Here is a 16,627-nt window from a genome sequence, read left to right as displayed (position 1 = left end):
CTGCTAGTTTCAAGTCCTTTACTTTATGTGATTTAGGACAGATTTTTATAGTCTAAAATTTGTGTTGGTTTCTGGGGGAGAGGCAATGAAATCTACTTTAATTCATAAATTAAGAGTAAAAATCCATGTGTCGACAATACCCTGCAATCATCTTAATTAAGTAGCAGAACATTTTTCAAACACAGTGCTCAATTTGTGAGTGAAGTGGCTGCTACTACCGTCAGCTGGTGAGGAACACAGTAATGGCAAGAAACACAGATTGGCTGTCAGTTTCTGGCTTCATCAGTTACTAGGTGGGTGACCTTGAGCAAATTATTTAACCTCTCTCTCGGACCCGCAGTGTTTTAATCTGTAAAATGGAGGGAGTACCTGTTTCGCCTCCCTCACAGGGTTATGTCAAAATAATAAGTTCAAGGATCTTTTAAAATATAAGTTCTAAGTAACATCATTATAATAGGAATGTATTTGGTTTAAATAAGACTTTGATGGAGCAGGTTAGAATATTCTAAAGTCATTTAAAGGTTCCTAAACTTCCATGGTGGAACAAGGGGACAGAGAAAAGATCACAACATGGGAAAACAGTAGGTCCAAGTTGTCAGGAAAATTCTCCAAAGTAAGATGACCACCTTTCTTTCCAGCCAGAGTTCGTGGCATGCCTTTCAGTAAGCTACCTCTAGTCTCAGTACTTGTCTTTAACCTCCTGGGTTGTAACAAGTCATATAGCTCAAGATCATCAGCATGCTTAAGGGAGCCAGATGTATTTTTTGGGAATGTTCTGGGACAAAGTGAAAATCTATTATCATTTATATACAAAGCCTTTCTTATGCATATTCATAGACACAGCCTAAATCTGATGACCAAGGCTTTTAAAAAACCAAACTTAGTTTCAGCACACCTTGAAAGTGGAAAAACTTAAGTACAAATATCAGGTTTCTACTCACTTGAAATAAGGAAAAGATTTATAGTAAGTAAATCTATTAAACAGTATTCATGAGATAAGCTGGTTTTGAGATTTCTGCTTTGATTACTTCAAATACTCTAATAGTTCAATTCTGTAGTTCTTTACTGACCCACCTGAAGATTTTAGATAAGGCTTTTCATCTCAATTTACTATTTGTACAAGAGGAATAAACACATACATTCTATGTCTACCTTTCAGAATGTTTGGAGGTTTATTTGAAAATTACCCTTCTGAATTTCGCAGAAAAAAAATAATTCCAGGCTGTACTAAAATTATTCAAAGAAAAAAAAATCTTTCATTATTTGCAAATGTTTGGAGTAACAAAAATTACCTTTGAGGACTCGCAAGTAATATTGAGATTCCAGAATGAACAATGTTTATCACACTGAGGACACATGATGATCTTGCCACCAATATCAGGATGACAAACTTCTTTGCTAAAGGACAAAGAAAAATAAAATTTAAAAATGTTTTAATGACTAGGACTTCCTTTTTAGCAGCATCATAAAATCACACATCCATTTGTGATAAGAAAATAACTAAATTCTTATAAAACTAGGAAAGGAATTGAACTTCCTTAACCTAACAGAAGCTTGCTACATAAAACCTATAAAAAAAATTATACTTAATGGTAAAATGCTAAAAGTATTTCCTTTAGATCAGGGTAAAGTATCTTGTTATCACTACTTCTTTTCAGTTGGAGGGGCCTTGCCAGCACAGTAAGTCAAGAGAAACAAAGATAGGATGCTGAACACAGAATCCGTATACAAAATATACATAGGGTCAGAAAAAGGAATTGTGCCCCTATAGATCTGCAATAATTAGAAATTAATTTTTTAAAATAACATTTCCATAGCTTAAGAAAAATAAAGAGCCTAGCAATAAATCAAATCAGATGTATAAGCTTTATAGAGGACATGATAAAACTGTTCTGAAAGAGTTAAGATCTAATGGATACATTATCATATTCATAATTTGGAAGAATCAATATATGAAGATGTCATTTCTCCTTCATTTGAGCCATAAATTCAATAAAAGAGCAAAATGGTCAGACCATTCAAGACATTCCTCAAGAACAAGAGAGAGGTTGTTGGCAGAAGAAGGAACTGAGCAAGAAAAAACACAGAGTTTATGAAGAGACCTCTGCATATACAGCAACTGACTTAGGATAGGGCTGGTCCAGCAAATTAGTAAAGTGAGAAGTGACATTTGCTGCAATCGAATATCCTTATGGAAAAATGTGAAATTGAACTCCGAAAGCCTATTACATACAAACTCATTCCAAGTGGAAAATGGGAATGCAGCAGTAGGAACTTGTTGGGGCTGGGTGGGGGGGAGGCTATTTAGATAACATTGGGGTAAGGAGAAACTCCACTAATGAGGAAATAAAAAGTAAAGGAAAATATTGATTTACTCAAAATCTTATAAAAGTGAGAACTTCATTAAAAGACCATAAAGTGAGAAGAAAAAATAGCCATAAACTGGTAGAAGTTTTGCAACACATGAAACCCATGACAAAGGACTATTCACTAGAGTATTCAAAGGACTCCTACAAATTAATAAGGAAAAAACAACAAACTTAGAACAGGGTGCAGACTGGCCCCTGGCGCCCGGGGTGGGGGGGCGGGGGGGGGGGGGAGGGCAGAGCCTCTCAGATGGACTCCTATGTTAATGGCCCTGGAGTCGCAGAATTCATTAGCCTTGCAAATAACTCAGTTAGAAGCAAACTGGCAGGGAAAACACTTCTGGAATAGCTGAGTAAAGATCTTGGGAAAACTGCTCTTCCATAAAAACACTGGCAAAATTTGTGAAAAGTAACCTTTGTAGTCATCTGTAGAACTCTGGAAATGAAACAAGGGCTTAAAGCAATCTGAGTAGTAAAAATAGCTAAATCTCCATAATGATAGTGAGCTTTGTGACATTTTAACTTGACCTATTCCCATCCCCATCTCCTAAGCCTAATGGTAGGGTTAAAAGACAACAGCCCCACTACTGTGGTAGCCTAGGAGCCACTGAATGAGGCAGAAGTGATCTTAAGCCACCAAAAATCCATCCCTAGAGAATTGTCACTATTCGACTAGTCTGAAAGCTCCCTGGAAAAGCTCCATTATCCGGATTTGTCATTTTTGACCCATCTCAGAGCTCATACGTGCTGTGCAAATGGTCGCCCCAGAGTGTCTGCTGAAAGCATTAGGAGGAATTATTAACGTTACAACTGCCTATGGTGCAATACCAGGAGGGGCCAACAAGATGCTGATCAAGAAACTTAAAAGGAAACATTGGGGAATGAGATACTGATAGGGGGCTTTAAAAAGTTCCTATAAATTCCTAGGACTGTAGAAGGCCATGAGCATGTGTAGGATAGTGCAGGTGGCCAGGAAAGACCTGAGGACACCTTAATTCCTCATCTCTGAGTGGCTCTGAGTTTCTGCATAAGCAGGAAGTAGAGGCTCAGGAAGACAGGCAAATGGCCTGCTAAAGTGCTGCAGGCATTCCTCATAGACACACACAGAACAACTTGGCAAGAGCTCCAAGAATGACTGGTTCCCAGCACTTAGAGAAATCCTGTCCGATCATTAGCTGACAACTAAGCTTACTGAAAACAGTCTTCATGGTCACATACAACCAAAAATAAAGACTTTATAAAATTTGTTCAGGATAATAACTAACTGAACAACAGCAGTGATGACTGTGTGAAGCTACACAGCAGGACGCCTGCTTCTGCCTCTCCCATTCCCCCTACTTGTTGTCCTCTCTCGCCATCTATCAAATAAATAAATAAAAATCTTAAGAAAAAAAAAAAAAAAGAAAAAGATGGGTCAGTCAAGTATTCTATATCTACCAAAACTGTTCTTCAAAAGAAAAAAAAAAATGGAGAAATTAAAACATTCCTAGATAAACAAAACCTGAAAGAAAATGTTGCTAGCCAACCTGCTCCACAAGAATCACTAAGGAAAGTCCTTCAGGCTTAAATGAAAGGACACAACACAGTTACTCAAACTCACCTAAAGAAATAAAGAGCACTTGGTAGAGGTAACTACACAGGTAAATAACGCATTATAAATGTATTTTTGTATGTAATTATTTTCTTCTGAGGTAAGAGACAACTACATAAAACAATAATATAAAACGGTGTTGGGCGCCTGGGTGGCTCAGTTGGTTGAGCAACTGCCTTTGGCTCAGGTCATGATCCTGAACTTCCAGGATGGAGTCCCACATCAGGCTCCCAGGTACTTGGGGAGTCTGCTTCTCCCTCTGACCTTCTTCTCTCTCAGGCTCTCTCTCTCACTCATTCTCTCTCAAATTAATAAATAAAACCTTTAAAAATAAATAAATAAATAAATAGATAGATAGATAAAACTGTGCTGATGGGCTTATAATGCATAAAGATGTAATTTGCATGAGAATAAGAGCACAAAGGGAAAAGACCAGTACTGATGTAAATTTTCTGCATAACACTGGAAATTAAGTTGGCATTAAAACTGAATGAAATTGCTTTACAACAAGATATGAATTACAATCTCCAGGGCAACCACTTAAGAAAATAACAACAAAAAAGTAAGAAATGACAAACTGGAATTAGAATGGTATACTAGAAAATATCTGTGTTAAACAAAAACGTCGTAATAGAAGAATAGAGAAAAAAAGACCAAACAGGAAAAAAACAACATTAAATGTAAATGAATTAAGCATTCAAATGAGAAGCAAAAGGCAAAAAAAAAGAAAAAGAAATAGAGAATAGATAAACAGAAAAATCAGCAAAAACAAAAGTTGGTTCTTTGAAAAGATCAACAAAATTGACAAATATTAGCTAGACTAATTGAAAAAAAGAAAAATGTTTCAAATTATTAAACTCAGAAGTGATAAGAGGGACACTGTCATTGATCTTAAAAAATAAAAAGGATTATAGGGAATACTATGGATAATTGTATGCCAATAAATTAAGTAATCGAGATGAAATAAATTCCTAGAAAGAAGTAAATAATTGAAGCTGACTCAAGAAGAAATAGAAAATCTGAATGGACCAACAGCAAGTAAAGAGACTGAATTAGTAATTAAAAAAAAATTTTTTTTTAAAAATTCCCATGAAGAGAGCCCCACATTGGCTCTCTGCTCAGCAGGGAGCCTACTTCCCTTCCTCTCTCTCTCTGTCTGCCTCTCTACTTGTGATCTCTGTCTGTCAAATAAATAAATAAAATCTTTATAAATAATAAATAAATAAATAAATTCCCATGAAGAAATGCCTAGGCCCAGATGGCTTCACTAGGGAATTCTATCAACCATTTAAAGAATCAACACAAATGCTTCACTTACCCTTCTTAAAATAAAGAAGTGGGAACACTTCCTAATTCACTCTATGAGACCAATGTTACAGATACCAAAATCATACCAAGATGTTAGAGGAAAACTAAAGACCACTATCTCTTATGAATACAGATGCAAAATTCCTCAACAAAATACTAGCAAAGCAAATCCAGTAACATATAGAAAGAATCATCATCAAGTGGGATGTATCCAGGAATGCAAGGATAGTTCAACACACAAAAATCAATTCATGTAATATGTCATTTTAACAGAGTAGCAAATAAAAACTCAGAATAGAAGGGAACTTCTCAACTCAATAGAGAACAATTATGAAAAACCCATAGCAAGTGTTATCCTTACTAGTGAAAGACTTAATGTTTTCTTCTTAAGATTAATATTATACTGGAGAGTCTAATCATGGAAACCACACAAGGAAAATAAATTAAAAGCCTCCAGACTGGAAAGGAGTAAGTAAAACTACTTTTATTTGAGATGACATGACAGTTTGGATTAAAATTCTAAGAAATGCATCAAAGAACTATTAGAATTAATAAGCCAGCCCATCAAGGTTATAAGACACAAAATCAATACACAAAAAGCAATTATATGTCTATAAACGAGCAATGAACAATCCAAAAATTAAATGAAGGAAGCAATTTCATTTATAATGGCATCAAAAATAAAATACTTAGAATTAATTTGAGAAAAGAAGTGTGAAATTTAAATAGTGAGAACTACAAAAGAGTTTATTAATAGAAATTTAAGATGACCTTCATAAATGGGAAGATATTCTGTGTTCATAGATCATAAGTCTTAATATTGATCTGCAGATTTAATGCAATTCTGGCTTTTTTGCAGAAATGGATAAGCTGATCCTAAAATTAACATGGAAGGCAAAGGACCCAAAATGGCCAAAACAATCTTGAAAAAGAAAACATTGTGTGAAGTCTTCAACTTCAAAACTTACTAATAAAGCTACAGTAATCAATATAGTATGTATTTGTGAAAAGGGCAGACATAGAGATCAATGGAAAACAATTGAGAGTCCATAAACAAACTCTTACACCTCTAGCCAAATGGCTTTTGACAAAAGTGCTCAGATAATCCTAGAGGGAAAAATTTCAATAATGGTCCCCAGACCCCTGGATACATACCTGGTAAAAAATGAATCACAGATCTAAATCTATAAAACTTGTAGATGGTAAACACTGATAAAATCTTTATGACTCTGTATAAAAATGCTTTCTAAGGTACGATACCAAAAGCACAAGCAATCAAAGAAAAAAATTAGGTAAACTAGGCTTCATTAAAATTAAAAACTGTTGTGTTTCAAAGGACACCATCAAGTAAGTGAAAAGGCAACCCACTCAACTGTACTCTGTGAAAGGGCACACTTTATGGTACCTGAATCATATCTCAATAAAGCTGTTATGTTTAAAGAGGGACATAAGCTTTAAACATAAGATTTTGAGAAAGAGGAAATACCTATAGGAACCTCCACTTACACATGCATATTTTCAAAAGCACACAAAATGAAATATATTTTGTAGGGATACAGATATATGTGATAAAAAAAATATACAGTCTATTTAAAGGAATGATAAAAAAAATCAAAATTTACTGTAGTTCTGATTTCCAAAGTGGAAAGTGAGGGAATGCAACTGAGGGAAGCATCTCCCAGGTCAGAGTAATGTTGTTTTCTTTAAACTGGTGAGGGATCATTATTCCTTAGACCTTAAATACATTTTCTATTCCTGTGAATCTACTCAGCCTGTCATAAACTTAACTGAAAATATTTAAATGCATGTATTTTAAAAATACTTAACGTAAGTAATTAAAGCCCCAACAGTTCTGAGCACAGAGAGTATATCCCCAAGACCCTGCCCCAGATTTCTGTAAACCAGTCTGTGTGAAATAGTAGAAAACATGTGCCGTGACTGTCAGGGTGTTTGTATAAAATGACCTGTAATGAGGACAGCCACAATGCAAGAACCTTATAAAAATGCTAATTTGCACTTTAAAATATATTTTTGAGATGTTGTTTTATGGTTTTTGTTTTTTTGGTTGGAACAGTATACAAAATAATGGAGAATACAAAATAAGCGAGAGACAAATTTAGGCAAAAGGTAGCAACATTCAGCCTCTGGCCCTGAACTCTTATTTTCAGTGAAGAGAAGAGAGTACTTCAAAGACCATCTGCAGTTTTCTAGCTAAGAAGCCATAATGGGTACAAAATGCTCAGAATTCTCCGTTAAATAGAATGGATAATTATGCCTATACATCAGAGCTGCCATGTAAGCTTCCTGCCTCGGGAGCCAGGCTGATATGCTTGGGGCTAGAAAAATCTGGTCATCAGCTAGCTTATAGCTGGTGCCCAGAAATTTTGATCTGGCTGTCACAGCTGGAGAGAGGCCAGGTGAACACAAGAAAATGCCTGCTTCAGTGTGGCATCCCTTCTAAAGGTTGATACTACCAAAAGCAGAGGCATAATGACAATTCAGAACAGTGTTGGGGAAATTCAATGTTCTGGCATCCATGCTTTTTCCCTTTAGACAGTGCAGCTGGTATTTTAATTCTAACACCAAGCACAAACTAATTGTTTATCACTTACTTTTTTTTCCATAACACTGTAAGGCCTAATTTTTTAAAAGTAGAACAAAAGCAAAAGTATTGTTTACTTGAATTTCTAAACACCAATTTCCTAATATATATTAAAAAGTCATTTCTAAAAGCATAAAAATACCAATTTTATCAAGTTTTGCTTCTGAAATCTTGAAGAAATCAGAGCGCCTCTTGGCTCCCATCTGTAGGCCTGAGCGGAACATTCCTCTGGGGAGCAGAAGTTCAAGGACAATTCTCCCTCCAGACTGCCTTTCTTTTTCAAATACAGTATTGTCTCAAAAATTGGAGTGTTTCCTAAGGGTAATATTCCTGTCAGAAACTGGGCTGCATTATCTAAAAAAAAAAAATTTTTCCACTTCACTTAGTTATTACACTCAGGACAAAAGGGATATATTATCCAAGGCAGTAAGTGTTCCGTGATGAGTCTTCTTGTTACTAAAACTGCCTAAGACACTGAAAATAATTGTATGTCTAATCAAAATTTTCAAATTTTTGATTTTGGGAATTTTTGAATCTCTCATCAGAATTTTTCATCACGGTAACAAGGAATAAACAGAACTCACCTCCACGTACAGTTATTTTGATTAAAATAGCCATAGAGAAAGCAAGCCACTCCTACAACTGCGGCCAGCAAGAGCATCTGAGTATAGTAGCCCAGCCAGGCAAAGTAGATTCCAATCTTTTCTCCATAATATTTCCTGAAGAAAGACAGAAAAGGTGATTTTACAAGACACACCAAACCGCTTTGCATCTTCATCCTAACCTCAATTTCTGATTTTAAATACCGGAGGCTTTAAGCTTAGACCTCTTACTCAATTCATACTTAAAACATGTTCCTTTTCATAAAGACCCCTAATTCCACTAGGAAACAAGTATTTTACATATCCTAGAACTACAGATCACTGGTAAACCCGGTGAAGCAAAGTCAGTTAGAACTGGGCGAAGGAAAGAAAAATGCTACACAGTAACCAAACAGAATACATCACCATCATTCTTTGTAAACATGAACACATCTGATACATTCTCCAAAAGACTGTAACATGCATGAGACAAATGAACATGAACAATCTGCTCCCAGGTACTTGCTTTTGCTTGTCCAGAGAACTCCCCTGGAGTCAGTGTAATGTACATCAGAAATAAATTAGTGTAAATCACAAATACAAGGACTGATGAGAAGTCACTGACAATGACTGAGGAATCCACTGGGCTGTATTCCTTACATCTAGCACTTCCATTTTCTCTTAAGTTGTGAAAACTGATCAGGGGAAGAGTCCAGAAGGCCCCTTTGGAAGAAAGGAGGTAGGGCAGGAAGCCGCAACAGACTATTCCTAAAAGGGAGACAGATGCAGTTCAGGACTAGGAGAGAGTTGAGAGGTGAGGAGAGCACACTGAGATGATTGTTAGGGGACGGCTGCTTTGTTGATACTTTCCTACACTGAGTCACTCCCGGGCTCAGTACTGGCCCACAGAAACTATATTTACTTAGCTCTCTGCTTCTTTAAAGACCTCTATGAGACTTCCGGCTCAGTAGTAAGGAGCTGGGTTGAGGTCCTTGGGCTTAGCCTGGTGGGGACTAAGCTCTGAGGAAGGCCTGAAGTCCCTGGAGACTCCCTTCAGACAGGAACATCCCTGGGCTGAACCCGCCATCAGCTTCAAAGGTCGTAGGCCTGGGTGTAGGCTAATCCCTGGGCATAAGGAAGGACTGGCCCAGACATCGAATCAGGAGTCAGGAGGAACCAAGTGTTGCATTTTTATGTGACTGGGGCTTTGCTGTCTGACTCATAAACTGTAGGTCAATGACAGGCTTAGAGTAGTGCTGAGAAAGAAAAGCTTGGCAATGGGTTTGCAACATCTTGGCTGTTAGGCTTTCTGTGATATGTTCTTATCAACCATCCACACTGGAAATGCCACACTTAAAACTGGAAAGAATGTTAGAGGTTACTGGTCCAACTTTCCAATAGTAAAAATATTCTGCCTCATTTAGAGCTAGTCAGGCAGTCCCTGCTTGGATACTTAGCATGACAGGGAGTTCATTGTTTCCAGAGATACCTACATTATATTGGAGGCAAAAAGATCAGAAAGAATTTTTGAATCCAGACCAAAAACTGCCTCCAAGTTCCTGCTGAAAGGCTGGGAATAAAATATAATAATTCTTTCAAATACGATATTGTGATCATTCTTTTTCTGCCAAGAACATTCCAATTCTTAACATCAATTTCTAAAAATTCAGCTTTTTGATCTAAGTTAAAAGTATATACTCAGCAAGGGGTCAGAAAGTTCTAGTGATTGTCACGGTGGTTTACCGCTTAGTTTTCTGTATGCTTACCAACAATTCAACCCTGGACTTTGACCTAACATGTAATTTGCTCAGTACTTTCAAACACATGAGGTGGTCTATTGCTTTCACCTCCTTGAATGAATCCCATCGGATCTTCTCCAACCCAGATTAATGATTCTCTAGCCCTGCACAGAGCTATCACCTGGAATCTCTCCATTTTTCTCTCACGTTGGGAATCCCTGTGTACCGAAGCCATGTTTTCCTCTTCCTTCATGGAGCAACACCCCCACTACTTGGCACGTTTAAGTGGCAGAAGTTCCTCGCACTTATTTAAACAGCTTGACCACCTGTGGAGTTGGAAAGTAAGAAATCACATCCCTTGCAAATTTGAAGTTACTGCTCTCTTCTCTTCTACACGCAGTGTTGTCACTGAGGAGTTCGATGTTATTCTGAGTCTTGGTCCTTCAAATGAAGGTTTCTCCTTCTGGAGGTTCTGTTTCTCCTTCTGGACGTTCTCAGGATCTTCTTTTTGTCTTCAGTGTCCTGAGGTGTCATGTTGTCATGGCTTGATGACATGCTGAGGTGACTGGCTGGCTCCACTTTCATCCTCTGAGCCTTCGGTAAGCTCCTTCAATCTGGAGACCCGGCACATTCAGTTCCTGTCCCGAGTGTGCTATAAAGGTGTGTAGGTACAAGTTGTGTCTTTCCACAATGTCAGCTTTACTCACTCATAAAGCAAGATTTGCACAACTGTAACAGCTTTGCGACTCCAAACTCAATAGCACTTCCCTGCACATTTGATCTGGCTTCATACACGCCACACAGGGCAAGACACAATACAAAGTCACACAACAGACAGGATACAATGAGGGTAAGAAATTAATGAACCAAATGCAGTCAGTCCCCGAGCGTACAGGTGAGATGAGGACTCAGTCTAGTTCAGGTCCACTCGCGACACTTAGTGCTCATTACATTCAAGCAGTGGAGGGTCTCTCTTATGTTCAGAGACCAATCTGGGGCCGCTGTCTTTCAAATATGGTCAGACAAGGAAAAGTCCGAATCTGGAGAATCTGACAGTTTGCTGCAGAAGTCCTCCCTTTTTAAGGAGTTTTATCAGTCATTAGCCTTCCCAAGCCTTTTCTGGTTCTTCCATCAGCTCTTGGCTTTGCCAATCATCAGTTCTTGGTACCACCTGCATGTTCTAGTGTTATCTGTTCTCAGCTCATCTCCTTTGGCTGTCTTCCTGATTCCTGACAGCACTGCTTGACACGAGGGACTCCTCATGCTCTCTATTGTTCTGCAATATGGTTCAGACACTGCTCGGATTTCCTCCCCATGTTGTCTCTGTTCTCATTCCTAGCACCCTACTCTTTGTTCATTGCATCTCCTGGACTGATCTTCTAATTTTTATTTCTTCCTGTCCTTTTTCTTTTCTGTCTCTTTATATTTTTGCTCTGTGTTCTGTACAATTTCTTCAACTTTATTTTCTAATACTATGATTAGGGTTTTTCTATTCTATTACATTTTTAAGAATCACATTTTATCCTAAAAAAAGGAAAGATCCCTTTTTTATAGAACTCCTGTCCTTTCTTACGGATATCATAGTTTCTCACTCTGAGGGTAAAAATGGGAGTTTGGGAGGTAGTTTTTCTTTCCTTTTCTTTCTTTCTTCTTCTTTTTTTTTTTTTTTTCTGTGCAAAATGTGCTTCCCCCAGTTGCTTTTTCTGGTTTATCTGGTTTGCTTTTTGGAAAAGAACTGATTTTCCCTTCAGGTAATCCCTGGGGCCCACAGATAAAGGTTTAACAGCCCAAATGCTCAAGGGGTTACTAGTGGGAAGCAAGGAAAGGAACATGTGGACCAGGGACAGGGAATAGTTAGAAAAAAAATACATTTTCCTTAGCAAAATATACTTAAAATAGTGGGGAAATTGTTCTCTTTACCAAAAAAATCAATAAAGGACGATGAAGAACCCAACACCCTGCCATCAAATGGTTTGGGCTTAACATAAAAGAAAATCACATGTGAGTATCAGCTTCAAATGTTTACATATGCACAAACACCCTCTTTTAAAATTTTATCCTACAGAATACCTGGAGTTAATGAGAGAAAATGCCTCTTTATGATTGTAATCCAGTTAAAAAAATGAAGAAATTAAGAGTATGACCAAATGAAATAGCAAAATAAAATCCCTTATGAAATGACTCTAAGCAATGATCACTAACGGTTGCTATCATCACACACAGAAGAAACAGTACATTATGTAGCTTCTGGTAGAAGTATGAAACTCCACATATTAAGTATTCTTCTACAAAGCTGAACCGCAATCAGATCAAATTTTCAAATGAGGAACAAATTACTTAGCTAAAGCAAATACACAGGACACAGCAACAAGTCCACCACCAGCACAAGGAAGAATGAAGTCAGTAAAACAGAGAACGGAGAAACTCCTCCAAAGTCACAAGGAAGAAAGAAATGGAAAGATTAGAAGACAATTGAGAAATACATTAATTGCGCCATCTGGACCTTGTTTGGTTCTCTGATCTGAACTAAAAATTGTTAAAAAAAAAAAAAAAAGGTTTTTGTGATAATCAGGAAAATCTGAACATGGCTTTTTGATGATTGTAAGTATTCAGATTGCATTTAAGAGAGAATGAAATATTAATGAAATATAATGATATCTGGGGTCTTCTTCAAAATGCTCCAGTGGAAAGGGATGGGAAGGAGGTAGAGAGAAAAATGAAACAAGACCAGGGAGGAGCTCCTCATTTTTGGAGGTGGGAGACAGATACAGGCGGTTTGGCTGTCCTGTTCTATTTCTGCCTATGTTTGAAATTTCCCATAAGAAAATGTAAAACAAAGCAAAACAAAAACTCTTCAATGTTTTAAAACTCTTACTTTTAATGTCAAGTGGTTTTCCCATGTCATTGGGCACTGAGGTGAGGTAGAAAAAACAGGCACAACCTGGGGGAGCCTGACTCTCCGCTCCTCACTCTCCACATTCAACCCCCAACAAAGTCCCACGGACTCCCCTACCACCCATTCCAACTGTGCTGCTAAGAGTTCTCCTCTGGCCTCTCCGACAGCCTCCTACCTGCTCTCCCTGCTTCCTGGGGCCCCTGTCAGCCATTCCCCAAATTATCTTTGCAATATGTGAATGAGACAAAATTATGGGAGTACTTAAAGCATCACAAGTGCTTTTCACTGTCCTTAAAATCTAACCTCTTTTCCGTGATCCCGCCACCCCCCTTCTAACCTGTGTCTCATTCTTCTCTTCTTAGCACAGGTCTTCTATATTTCCTCATACTTGCCAGTGACCCTGGACCTCATGGGCCATCGTGCAAGCTGCCAAGAATGACCTCCTTCTAATCCACAAAATCCTGGCTCCTTTTCACTCTCCAGGTCCTGGTCCATCTGTCGCCCGCTCAAACGTAACTTTCTTCACTTCCTTTCCCTCACCCCAACTCATCATGGCGTTTCTTCATTTCAATCAGAAATTTTGTTTACTTCTTTGCTTATTTTTATTTGTCTCTTCATTATTTTTGGTCTGTCTCTCTCTCCAGCAGCCTTGCCCAAACAATAAAAGTTTCTGGAAAGCAGCTGACCTTGGTGTTTTCAGAAAATAAATGCTGAGCTAGTCATCACACCTTGTTAGATATAGTGAAAGAGTTTCTAGCAGCAGATACAGGCAAGCAGTGAAAACTTGTATCTCTTACCATACAATTTAAGCTAAATCTAACATTTACTCCTGTGTAATGAGGACTATGGTAAGTTTTTATTCCCAATTTTGGGAGGTAACCTCTAAACCTTTGGAATTGCCCATGATAAGGGTGTCTTTGTTACTCATGAAGAACCCCTGGGACCCCACCCAACAGCTGATGCCAGTGAGGTGACTCATGGAGGGCCCTTAGTCTGTGCTAATGGGATGACTCAGGACGGAGACTGGCCAGGCCAGGAAGACCAACCATGTGACTGGAGGACTGGGGGGCTTTGAGCCATAGTATGTTGGGAAAGGAAGAGGCTGGAGACTGAGCCACAAAGGCAATGACTCAGTGACTCTTGCCTATCTAACAAAGCCTCAATAAAAAGCTGTGGGCAGGGGTGCCTGGGTGGCTCAGTGGGTTAAAGCCTTTGCCTACAGCTCAAATCATGATCCCAGGGTTCTGGGATCGAGTCCCATATCGGGCTCTCTGCTCAGCGGGGAGCCTGCTTCCTCCCTCTCTCTCTGCCTGCCTCTCTGCCTACTTGTGATCTCTGTCAAATAAATAAATAAACACCAATCTTAAAAACAAAACAAAACAAAACAAAAAAACGCTGTGGGCAACGAAGTTCAGGGGTCTGGGTGAGCTTCCCTGGGCGGCAATCCTCTTCGAATACTGTCACTTTGATGCCAGAGAGCAATCTGAGTCCTCCCACTGGCATGCTCTCTATACACCTCACCTGATAAGATCCAAGGGCTGCTTTTTGTATATACTTCGTGGATGAGCCCACTCCCTGTACAGAAGGTACCGTTCACTCGGGCAGCTGACATCCTCTGATTTATGGTTGAAGGTGCACTGTGAAGCAGAAGCAAACAAGTGAACATATAAGCACTAGGTGTTCACAGAACTGTTTATTCAATATGGTACTTGTACGTCACAGGAATAGGGGGCTCTCCTTTGCTGGAAGGGATGGATGGATCATCTAATTCTTAGTGATTTTCAACCAGTGGTATTATTAATCACTTGCGGCCACTTGCAATTGTGGGTGGGGAGGAATACCTGGTTGTTATAATCCTAGAGAACACCTCAGGTACCTGGTGGGAGCCCCAGAGATGCCTTACATCCCACAAGCATGCCAACTCCTAAACAGTTAAAAATTGGGCTGCTCAAGTGCAAAACAGCCACAGTGGAGGAACACCTGCTAGCCACACTCTCCCTGGATGCCCGGGAGGAACCAGGGCCTTAGCTGGTTAGTACCAAGGTCAATTCTAAAACCCAGGCATCTTTGTCCCCCCCCAGTTCAGCAGTTACTCTGGAACAACACGCAGAATATGAACAACAAAGAAGTATGACATATTATATACTTTATTTACTCAAAAAACAAAGGTTCCTGCCTCTACATAAACTCAGTCACTCTTCCCATCTGACTTGTTTTTCTCCCTCCTATACTAGAACCAGATTATCACCAAGTAAGCCTTAACACAGGTCCTGACCTCCATTCACTTCCCTTCCAAATGCCACATGAGATCACTCCTTAGGCTGGATGTGGGATCACTGCAATTGAAAGAGGCTTTAGCGGGAAAGAACTGGGCATGGGCGGATGCCAACTGAATACTACTGAACTTTGGCATCCCACATTAATATTCATGACAGCTATTCTTAAGTATCCCTAAAGTTTGTATCATGCTATACTCACTAATTTTGCCAGCAAATATAAAACACATGGACCCTCAGTCTGGGCTGCCATATTGGGTCTCTTCACCAGGAAATTCAGAATCTACTCCATTCAGCTCTCTGCTCTCTATTTACACATGTGCCTCAAGTAGCTCTTTTGTATCCTAGTTCATTATCATCTACAGTACATTTCAATAACGTCATCATCCACACATACACGTACTACCCAGCAGAAGGATCAATCTTACTCTTGGCTTTCTTGGTCTTAGAGATTCAGAAAAATTGATAGTGAATGTGACAAAGCTATAGCACACTATAATATAGTATTTAATTTATTTCAATGACAGAATTTACCTAAAGAGCTTAGATATAATATCCCTGCATTTATGGAATCGTTAAGGGTCTGAAGCAGTCACATTTTACAATTCTCATTTCATGAGAGATGTTATCGGCCACAGAAGTGCTCTTGAATTTGAGGAGCTGCTGTCATGTCAGAACGGAGTCCTTAAAAAATGTCAACACCCTGCAGTATTGCCATCAGGACGAGAACTCTGACAGATGCCTTTGTAAAAGCCTTATGATAGTCTAGGACACAGGAAGAAAATGGTATTTCAGGGCGAAAAAGCCCGTGTTCTAGAAAATTATGAGTGAGAAGATCTAACACGTATTTTACTTAAAAAGAACCAATACTTTTCTAGTTGATAACAATATCTGTCAGTAATTATAAAGAGAGCTATTGCTTATACTACATGCCAGGGATGGTGCTAACATTGGACAGAGATAATTTAATTAACCCTCATAACTCTATGGCATAACTCTATGACGTAAGTATGATAATTATCCCCATTTTATTGATGAGGAAATTGAGGTACTGAGAGGCTAAGTGACTTTTATGAGGTCATCCAGCTCGAAAGTGGGAGAGCAAGCCCCAGAGCCCGTGCTCTTACCTGCCCACCAGCAGAGCTCTATATGCGCACTACAAGATGCCTGCTGTTTCCATCATCTGTTCATTGACTGTTCAAACTGATGGCCTTCTCTATGGCCCAAAATAACCCAGTTCCTGCCCTCAATGAGCTTGTAACCTTGTC

General features: G+C 38.8%; 1 protein-coding gene across 4 annotated transcripts in view; it reads right to left on the bottom strand.

Annotated features, from left to right (window-relative positions):
* The window catches only part of ANO6 (anoctamin 6), a 187,894-nt gene that overhangs the window by 45,823 nt on the left and 125,444 nt on the right, over positions 1-16,627 (bottom strand). For all 4 annotated transcript variants that reach the window (XM_032347961.1, XM_032347962.1, XM_032347963.1 and 1 more), the window contains 3 exons: positions 14,605-14,720; positions 8,452-8,586; positions 1,293-1,398 (listed from right to left, as the gene is read on the bottom strand). In XM_032347961.1, the coding sequence (XP_032203852.1) occupies positions 1,293-1,398; positions 8,452-8,586; positions 14,605-14,720 (357 nt within the window). The remainder of the gene's footprint in view (positions 1-1,292; positions 1,399-8,451; positions 8,587-14,604; positions 14,721-16,627) is intronic.

Source organism: Mustela erminea, chromosome 6 (assembly GCF_009829155.1).
Source record: "Mustela erminea isolate mMusErm1 chromosome 6, mMusErm1.Pri, whole genome shotgun sequence".
Taxonomy (NCBI): domain Eukaryota; kingdom Metazoa; phylum Chordata; class Mammalia; order Carnivora; family Mustelidae; genus Mustela; species Mustela erminea.
The sequence above is the reverse complement of the archived record's forward strand: the minus strand, read 5'-3'. Positions and strand labels throughout refer to the sequence as shown.